General features: G+C 38.3%; 1 protein-coding gene across 1 annotated transcript; it reads right to left on the reverse strand.

Annotated features, from left to right (window-relative positions):
- Positions 1-698: 698 nt before the first annotated feature.
- CALHM4 (calcium homeostasis modulator family member 4) lies at positions 699-5750 on the reverse strand. Its single transcript, XM_066371806.1, has 2 exons — positions 5193-5750; positions 699-1085 (listed from the first exon to the last, which is right to left on the reverse strand). Exons 1-2 carry the CDS (start codon positions 5748-5750, stop codon positions 699-701), a joined length of 945 nt encoding a protein of 314 aa, XP_066227903.1.
- Positions 5751-10773: the final 5023 nt, after the last annotated feature.

The raw sequence follows: 10773 nt of genomic DNA on the forward strand, positions 1-10773 counted from the left end.
TTCTCCACCCCTACTCTTTCTCATTCTTTCTCTCTCTCTCTCTCTCTCTCTCTCTCTCTCGCCTTCCCTTCTCACAGCCAGGGCTCAATTGGTTCATGTGCATTGGCCCGGGGCACTGAGGATGCCTGGAGCCTCTGCCTCAAGCGCCAAAAATAGCTTGGTTGTGAGTATCGGTCCCCAATAGGGGTTGCCAGGTGGATCCCAGTCGGGGCACATGCAGGAGTCTATCTCCACTCCTCTCACTTGTAAAAAGAAGAAAAATAAATAAGATATGGGGTGCAAAGAAGAAGAAGAAGAGAGAAGGTAACATTTATTAGCCCTTATTTTATGAAAGGCAATATGCTGAGCATTTTGCTTACATTACCACTTTTAATCCTCACAACAGCTCTGTGAGGCAGCTACTTTAACTACTGGGTAGTTAAAGTAACAGAACAAGATTCAAATGTTGATGTAATTCCAGATTTCATATTGTTTTAATAAGACCGGTATAGGCATTATTAGACCATCAATGAAATTTCAAAAAAAAAAAAAGAGATAGACACAATTATCAAACAAATTGATTTTGGAAATAGTATTTTGGGTGGACTTAATGTAAACAAATAGAAGAGAAAGAAAAAGATGACGAAATTACATTGGCACTCCATCATCATAAGAATAAAGTATGTGTTAAGCAACCTGAATTGCGCAAGGTGCTATAATCAAGGTTTTAATTCAATACCTCCTGACTTGCTTTCCTCATTAGCCTCATCCACCTGGTCTCCCAGGAAGCTATAGTGACCTTGCAAGTCTTCACCCATACAGAGAAGACTGGGTGTTGAGATATCTTTCCAGTCCTGACACGAAGGAATACGGATGTGTCTGACATCTTCATTTCCAGGAATGAAGCCAAACAGTTTCTTTATGCGCTGCATGATGAGGAGGCGTGAGTGTTGCTCTGCAGCTTGTTCAAAGAGCTCCCTCTCGTTGCAGAGGTGGTTGGTCCAGTAGCAGTGCTGCAGAGAGGTAAGGGGAGAGCAGCACCTCACCAAGCTGTAGGAGACTAGAGCAGCGATGGTTGCCAAGGTGACCAAAATCCAGCCCAGCATCTTCACGTAGTTATTTAAAAGGAAAACATAAAACATCAATGCATTGCATATTCAATAAACAGCCATAATAGGAGGGATTCTTACAAAACTGAGAACTGAACTGTGGGCAAGATATTTGAGGGTTTTTTTTACTTATTAATGTATTAACAAGGTATTAATCATTTGATATGGATATGGGTGTGATGGAGGTATGGGCCCAACCATTTCAACTTGGTTTTTGGATTGCCAAGGATTTTGATCGGTTAACTTGGAATGGATTCTAAGTGTTATCCTTGGATTAGCAGGCACTATAACCCACCAGTTACCCTTGCATGAAGGTGCGTAAAGTATGTTTTTTGCTTTTAGCTCAACCTTACTTTTCGACCATCAGTACAGGCCTATACATTTTCTGGGGCCTTAATAAGTATTTGATAATAACAGTAATGAAAATGATGATATGATAGACAATAATGATAGCCTCCTAAGGTGTCTTCAATAATATGTCAACAAGTATTTATTGATATTTCTTCCTGAGTTGCTCTTTCCTTTAATTTTGTGACCAACGAAGAAAGTCAGTGAGCAGATTCTTACGTCCCTAGACATATAACACCTTCTTGTTTCTCTTTTCATTTCCTTCCTCTTCAAATAGTCATTTGCTGACTAGTTTTATGGCTTGTTTTTGAAATATACTTTGAAAGGAAAATGAACTTGATTTTATTTCTAACTATTTAGTTTTCACCATTAAAGGCTGTTTTCTACTCTTACAATCCTTTTTTTAAAATTATTCTTTCCCCCCCAATATTTAGCGGTTGTTGTGTAAAGTGAGAGACACAAATATCACACACTTAGGGAAGCCAGTAGTAGGCAGCCACAGTCAGGAGGAGAAGGCCTCTCCCACGGTTTGTGATTCACAAACAGACCTGAAGTTACCAGCAGGTGTACAGAGTAGAGCTGCTCTCTGCTGTACTAAAACCTACAGTAATTCTCAGCATGATTAAACTTAATAGAGGTTAGCAGGGGAGGAAAGGCCATTTCAGCTGCCCATGAATTAATCAACTATCATTTACTGAGCCCCAGGTTTACCTCTACCATGTGCTATGTGTGGTGCTTGGTTGTGGGACTCAGATGTGCATAATTGTAGACACATTCATTCTTTCCGTAGTCTTTAAGCCTTAAAGAGAGAGATAAAAAAGCAAGTCATATGGTAAAATATAATAATTCTTGATATGTGTAAACATAGGACCTAAGAGAACACAATGGAAGAGAAATGAGCTTGTTTGAAGAAGAAGAAGAATATCAGGGAATACTTCTCAGAGGAGGTAGCTCACACTTGTATAAGGTCTACTGGAAAGTTCTGTCCGTTTTTGGAATAAAACAAAATACAAATTTTTCTTACCGTCAATAAACTTTATTAAATAATATAATTGCCATTATTATTAATGATTTCTTGCCAGCGTGAGGGCAATTTGTATATCCCATTTTTGAAAAATGTTTTATCTTTTGATGCGAAAAATTGAACCAGTGCTTGTTTGATATCTTCTTCATTTTTGAATTTTTTGCCCTTCAAAAAATTTTGTAAGGACAAAAACAAGTGATAGTCGGAGGGTGCTAAGTCCGGGGAATATGGTGGATGTGACAGACATGCTTCTGTAGCATTTCTTCCTTGTTGAAATTCGTAAAAATTACAGTGGCGTAAATGAACTTTATCAGTAGCCATGGGTACACTATCGCTTCACACATAAGACTAACGTGAATCAATTTTGTTCTAGTTAATTTGCTACGTCAGTATGTATACATTAAGTGATAAAAATAGAGAGGCACACATGCACCAAATAAACATGCGCTTACGTGTCGAAACTTGTTGTGATAGAAACGGACAGAACTTTCCGGTAGACCTTATATTATTAAAGAGGAGTTCAACAGATGCAGGAAGGTGAGGAGAGTTCCAGTAAGGGAATAAAACAGAAAAATAAGAGCATAAAAAGGTGGGAAAACCTCAAAAAGTTTGGATTCTCACTATCCGAGGAGTCATGTGAGAAAGTGGTAGGGGCCAGATGTTGAAGGACCCGTATGTCACGCCAAGAATTTGGATTTGTACTTAGGCTGGTAAGATATCATTAAAGGACATTATGTGGGGCATGCAGGGGAAGGCTCATCTGAAATTACATCCAGAAAATGAATTTTGACCTGTGTGTAGAAGGTGGATTAAAATGGAATGAAACAAAGGTTAGGAAGATATTTTAGAAAGAGGTGTGGGTAGAGAAGGAACTTGAATTTGATCTTGTGGTCAACCCAGAATAGTTCAATTGAAAGATATTGTATGTTTCTCAAATGAGACTGATGTTTAAGATAGTTGCAGAAGGTGGCCTGGCGAAATGGGAACAGCATCATCTCTGAATATCTCAAGTGCTCATCGATTAGCTCTATGAACTTATGAAAGTTACATAAACTCTTTGAGCTTTGGTTTCCTCATCTGTAAAATTAGGTTGATTATACTTGTCTCTTAAGACATGAGGATTTGAATTAAGATATGAATTATATAGTATGTGATGAACATCTAAAAAATATTGGTTTCGTTGTCACTAAATTAAAAACCCACTGTCTGAGAGCACTCAGAAATGTAAAACCATCTTTTCATGGAAAGCAGTGTATTATTAAATGAAACATTTTATTTTAACTAAAGAAAGTGCCACCATTGTGTATTACATCTTAGTTTTTCTTAGGCAAGAAAATTTTCTAAAGTTAAAAATTCACCATTGATTATTTGACTTCACCTTTTTTTGGTGTGTGTGTGACAGAGAGAGAGACAGAGAGAGGGACACATAGGGACAGACAGACAAGAAGGGAGAGATGAAAAGCATCAATTCTTTGTTGTGACACTTTAGATGTTCATTGATTGTTTTCTCATATGTGCCTTTGGTGGGGGGTGCTACAGCAGAGCAAGTGATCCCTTGCTCAAGCCAGCAACCTTGGGCTTTAAGCCAGTGACCCTGTGCTCAAGCCAGATGAGCCTACACTCAAGCCGGTGACCTTGACGTTTCCAACCTGGGTCATCTGCGTCCTAGTTTGACGCTCTATCCACTGCGCCACCGCCTGGTCAGGCTCACCTATATTTTAATATTCACAAAGCACCTCTGACTGAGATTTAGCGGCAGTATAAAAAGATTGAGACAAAGCCTATCTTAATGGGTTTTTTTATTTTGCTTAATCTGGACCATATGCAATTATGCAGTATTCTGTGTGTTGATAGTAATTTTTTTATTTTCAGCTAAACATCATTAGTACTTCTAAATTTTGATAACGGAAAAGTGATAGGTCAAAAATGTCTTTACAATAAGTAGTTTAAGAATAATATTTTTACTCTATTGCAGCGGTTTGAAATTTTGTGGGTTTTTCCCCTAAATCCCTTGGAAAATTTGATGAAAGCCAATGACTCTCTTGGAAAATTTGATGAAAGCCAAACTGCATTTTTACACTTTTTATATTAAATACAGAAGCACATTAGGTTCAGGCCTTCCTCTCACCTCTCTCATCCCACTCCTCATACAAACCTGTCTAAGGACAATAAATTTAAAACCATCATTGGAGTTTATTTTTCACTATATTTAAGCTTCCCATTATTTTAGATAATATTTTAATTTATAAGAATGCATATTTAGGAATACATATGTAGCAAGATGAAATATAGTAATATGGTTATAATAATTTAAATAATAATATCTAAAATTTATTGTTTTGTAGATACAGATAGTGGACACAGTACTGAACACTTTAGCTACATTATTAGTTCATCTATTCTTCATAGCAGCCCTCTGCGGTAGAACCCATTAATATCCCCATTTTACAGTTGATAAAAGTGAAACTTGGAGAAGTTACATAACTCACTTAAGGTTTTGCAGGTTAGTAACCAGCAAAGCAAGACTTAAACCCAGGTCTGTGATCCCAAAGCCCAATATCCTAAGCGTATTTCTACAGCTGCTCGGTAGAAATCACTTGGATAAATGGCATCTGGTTTGTGTTCTATAATCAGACAATATGAGAAGCAGCAGAAATGGGGTCTGTTTCCAGTGACTGTAACTAACGTGGGAGAGGATAACAGAAACATTAAAATAAAAAGCAAGCACTTACTTGTGACTGGTATCTGTGCAGTAGAGCTACTTCATCTCTTACCGGGATCAAGTCAGACGTAGCTGATTGGCAACATGGAAACCCAGCTAAGATTTCTTCCCGTTTGCTGCCACTGATGTTGTCAAACACGGGGTAATGGTCCACGGATACAAATTCACTTGCAGCACATTCGTAGTAGGTGCCTGTCATCAGGGTCGCCGCCAGCCAGGTCAGTGGAGCGACGAGTGCCCTCCCGGTGATGCTGAGGAGCCGAAGGCAAGCCAGCCTGCGCTCCAGGAGGCCGATTCTGCGTCGCGGACCGGCACAGCTGCAGCAGTATTCACTGGACATTGTCCATGTTTGGCTTCTCAGAGCATAGCCAGCAACCAGAAGGATCAAGGCAGGAATGACTAGGAAAGCAGAACCATAATAGAAATTTTTCCCAACCTGACAGGGACATCTGAATGTGAAAGAGGAGAACAGCTGTTGCCCACCAATAGTCAAAGCAGCAATTAAAGAATTGATCAATGTTCCACTTCTCTGTAGAGAAGACACAATATTGTTGAGATCTGGGCCCATCATTCAGAAGCTCTGCCACAAATCAGCTTATAGCCCTTTCTGATCATTAGACTCCTCCAGCTATAACCATTTTATGGGATCTTACTGGTTTAACTGGTTGTGTCTGCCGACCCAATATCCTTACATGTTGAAAGGATTCTAGCATCTTTCCTTGTGCACCTTGGGAGTCCTGACCTAATAAATGCACTTCGGATTACAGCTGGAAGAAATTGAAAGCGAGGTTCATTTGGTATGAGTGACAGGGAAAACTTCTTCAGTGTACCTTCCCACTAGAGAGAAGATGGTTGCTTGCAAAGCAAACTGCTGCCATCATTTCATGTGCTGCTTTGTGTCACACAAAATGCTCAGCACCAGTAGATAGAGCATTGGAAGCAAAACAGAGATTTGTGACCATAAAGTTGTAGAATAAGAATAATGAGAATTATTAAAAACTAAGGTGATCCTAAATTTAGGGCTGTCTGGAGTGTCTATAACCCAAGAGTTCTGCCAGAAGACCCCAAAAGCTTTCTCAGAAAGAGAAGAAAGAGGCTTGGATACCCCTAAAGTCAAATCACAACAAAAGCATTCCAACTTTGCAAAAAAAAAATCTATTTGTATTGAAAGAATCTAATATAATAATATATTGCTTTATAAAGTTGCAAATTTGTATATCTTTTTGTTCTATGAAATTGTGATATTTGGGTATTAATAAAGATATATTTATGAAGAAGAAATAAAATGATCAAATATGTAAGATGTTTTTTATTTTTTAATCAGCAAATATTTTTTGTATACCTTCTATATAAAAGCCACTGGACTAGGCTTGGTTGGGCTTATAAAAGGTGAATAAGATATACATTTCTGTTTTCAAAGAAATTCTAAACTGGGCATGTTTAAATTCATAATTAGTGACTCAAAACATAATGCTGAGAAATTCTCAGAAAATGCAATACCAAAAGACAGAGAAATATAATATTTTAAAAACCAATTAAAGAAAATAGAGGACAAATTAAGGTTCTGTTTAATAGAAGTTCCAGAAGAAAAAATGAAGAAATAGACAGAGAAGCAATATTTGAAGAGGAATAACAGAATTTTGTAGAATCAAAGAATGTTCCCACATCAGAAAAGTGTTAGATGTTATGAACAGTGTAAAGATGAATCCACATAGCCTGACCAGGTGGTGGCGCAGTGGATAGCACATCGGGTAGAACTGGGATGCAAAAGACCCAGGTTTGAAACCCTGAGGTCACCGGCTTGAGTGCAAGCTCACCAGATTGAGCATGGGGTCACTGGCTTGAGCAAAGGATCACAGACATAACCCTATGGTCACTGGCTTGAGCCCAAAGGTCACTGGCTTGAGCAAGGGGTCACTAGCTCTGCTGAAGCCCCCTGGTCAAGGCACATATGAGAAAGCAGTCAGTGAACAACTAAGGTGTCACAACAAAAAACTGATGATTGATGCTTCTTATCTTTCTCCCTTCCTATCTGTCTGCCCCTATCTGTCCCTCTCTCTGTCTCTCTCTGTCTTTGTCACACACACACACACACACAAGATAAATTCACATATAGACACAGCTGTGTCTATTGCTGTGATGTCTACTTTCCCATCATAGCCAGAGAGTTGAGTCGTTGTGACAGAGTTTGTATGGCCATAAAGCCTAAAATATTGACTATCCAGCCCTTACTTCAAGTCTTCATAGCTCTGCTATAGAGCTATGAAAACAAACTAATTAGACTGGCAGCTATGGCTATGTATAAATCTTGACAAATAACTTTGAAGGAAAAATTCAAGCTGTAGGAAATGTGCAGTATGATACACTGTAAAGGTTTAAGATAAAATAATATTACATATTCTTATGGTTAAAAACATAAAATTTAAAAGCATGCATAAGAATGATAAATATAATTCTGGGTAGTGGTGACCACTGAGGAGGAAAGAACAGGATTAAGGAGGGTGCAGGATATTTCAACTCTGTCAGTATTACTTTATTTCATAAAACAAAGCCTGAAGTGTACAGAGCAACATATTCAGTAGAGCTTGGTAGTAAGTACCATATCTTCCTTACATTTATAATTTTATATTTAAAAAATCAGGGTAATAGAGTATATGGGGAGTAAGGAAGTAGAGAAGGAAACTGGATCATTCTTTTGAAGAACTAGGTAAGAAAGGTTGGAGCACTGATTGAGTAGAAGTCACTGTTGGGTGTCAAAGTCCTGCTGTAAAAGAGTGTGTTGATGACAAATTCTCAATTTCTTATTGTTGTTTACCATTGGAAGAAATAAGGACTTCATGGGCAGTACAAGTGTATAACTTGCCAATGATTGTGAATGATTACATCTATAAGTGATCAATTTTCTATTGGGTTTTATAGACAAATGGTCTTCATGTTAAAGATAGCTTGCTGTCACCTGTCTAGCCAACATATAAAATGTCTGTTCAACAGGTACCCACCAGCTCATTCACTGAGAGCATGCTGGCACATGGGTGAGGGAAGTCAGGTCTGAGAGCCAGCTCTGTCTCAGGGGGGGTGAGGGTGCCAAGCAAATCAACACGTTTTATGTAAAGAAATTTGGGTAAAATAAACACCAAAAGCAGCCTTAAATAGAAAAAAAAAATCACAAACCAATAAGCTCCTAGGCCAATGTTGTGGCAGCTGAGAGTTTGTGTACGATCTCAGATGGTGATCTTCCGGCCAACAGGTTAGTAGATGTCCTCCTCTTTTACCGTCTCCTCAAGTCTCTACTCAGCTGCCCGGTACCTCCCAAAGGACGAGTACAGGCAAGTGTCCCCGTTTACCATTTACTTGGGTTGATTGACAAGGCAGTGCAGATATGACCAGACTAAACAATGCATTATATTTCCAACCCCAGCTGCGAATTCAGTCTTAGGATGCCAAAAGAACTCTTAATAAAAGAGGAAAAACTTCTTTCTGTGTTATTTTAAAATGGCTCTTCTTTCTAGTGTGCTGCCAGGGAAGACATTATAGATTATCTATGTGTTTGAAACAACCTCTGTGTGTTCTTCTATTTAAGTGAAGGGTGGCTTCACATAAAAAGAAGCTTGGGGGACTCAAGGTTCACTTTGGTCCCAAGAGCTGCTGAAGGCAACTGGATGTCCCAGAGCCATGCCTACGGCTATGCTTGTGCCAATGGTGCTTTGTGCATTAAGTAGTCGTGGCAGGGCCCTGTCATCATTCTGAAGGTAGAACTGACTTCCTCTAATGTACCCATGATGCTCTGAATTCTCCTGGTGGCCCTGATGTCATCATACCACAGTCTTTAGAGTTTCGTAAAAATTGATTCCTGTACTATCTCTCTCCTCCTGTCAAATACACAGTATTTTTCTATGTTTTTTTTTAGGAATCTCCAATGCAAAACTCAGAATTGCCCCCAAACTGGGCCCAGCAATATGTTGTTACCATGCCCTACTAGCTTTTGTGAATCTAAACCCTAAAATATTTTTTGTAACATAATTAAAGTGTGTGCAGTAAAAAAATATTTTTTTTTATTTGGAGTCACTAAATTGAGCCCAAATCCCTCTTTGTTGTCTATTATCTAGCTAACATTGAAAAAAAATTCTTAACCTCTCTGACGTTTAGATTCTGTCCTAAAACATGGTAATGATTATAGTACTGACTCCTTTTACTGACTAGTTGAATTAAAATCAGAAAAAGAAAACCATGTTGTAAACTGTAAAACTGTAAAGTTTATATAAATATAAGGTGCTATTAAACTGCTTCTGCAAAACCCCCCACATGCTACAACCCAGCAAAACCAATTTTCCTGAGAATGAGGTCATAGAACACAGAACCTTAAATATTGTAGAATCCTATTCAATAGATTCAACTTCAAAAATAATCTATAGTAATTATTGTTTATATAGTGCATTATAGTATGCTTCATAGCATATATTATCTCTTTGATATTCACAATTATTCTGTGAGGTGGGTATTATTATTACCATTTTGCAGATGTGGAAACTGAGCCAGAGAGCAATAAAATGGCTTTCCCAAGTCACACAGCCAGTAATCGGTAGAGCTGCCGCTTAGCATAAGCCTCCCAAATCCTCCTAGGTCTTTCAACTACACCACATTCTTCTTCAACGTCGTCAGTAGTCTGTCACTTTATAGCAAGAATTTTCCAGAACACATAGGGATAATTGACTCAAACTGTAAGAAGTAGGAAACGACTTTCTTTAATTAAGTTTTATGCTACTATTCTTGGAAACATTTTGATCCTCCACACCCTGCAGTTGTCAAGATGAGAGGGATTCTTGTTTCAACTTTAAATATCTATACTTCTGTATAAAGAGAGCTTTCAATAGCCAACATCTCAGAGACTATCAAAAGAAAGCTAAGGGCTTTCTCTATCAGCCAGAATCATCATACATTATTAAACTATAGAATACCCATTTTGAGCAGTAATTTTATAAGAAAATATCAGCAACCAAAATTCTAGCACTCCTTCAAACTGCTGGTTCTAAATAAAATGTTACCAGATATAGTTGAATTTTTTAATCACACAAGATGGCGTCTATGATGTCAATTTTGGGGGGGATAATGTGATTCCCATTAGAGTTGATGTGGTCTGTACCCAGGATTTTGTGCCTAGAGATTGCTGATCCTGTCTTGAGTTCATATAACAATCAATACAAAGACTGAATAATGCTAACATTTAGATCTATCTTGGATTATGAAGCTTTCTGTTTGTGATTTTAAAACAATGCCTTGGCAGGAGAGCAAAACACCACTCTTGTACTCCCTTGGGCTAAAGAATTTTCAGTAGATGGTGCTTCCGTCTGACTTCCCACTCTCAGCTTTTATGCCTCTAGATTACAGCTCATCTTCATAAAGAAAGCAGTACTTACTTGCTCTGCGGCGCGAGGTACGTGGCTACAGCACAGTCCTGGTTCTGACTGTCCTCTTCAGTTTAGCAAAGAGCAAAAGCAGTGGAGTGCACAAGTTGCACTGGTGTCTCAAAGCTTGCAAACACAAAACAAAGCCAAGGGAAAGAAAGCGAAAATTTCATTCTTCTATCAAGCACT

Source organism: Saccopteryx leptura, chromosome 3, assembly GCF_036850995.1.
Source record: "Saccopteryx leptura isolate mSacLep1 chromosome 3, mSacLep1_pri_phased_curated, whole genome shotgun sequence".
Taxonomy (NCBI): domain Eukaryota; kingdom Metazoa; phylum Chordata; class Mammalia; order Chiroptera; family Emballonuridae; genus Saccopteryx; species Saccopteryx leptura.

Coding starts and splice junctions, on each gene's coding strand:
- CALHM4 (XM_066371806.1), bottom strand. CDS start 5,750: ATGGGCCCAGATCTCAACAATATTGTGTCTTCTCTACAGAGAAGTGGA. Junction 1,086..5,192: donor TGCACAGATACCAGTCACAA/GTAAGTGCTTGC, acceptor AACTACGTGAAG/ATGCTGGGCTGGATTTTGGT.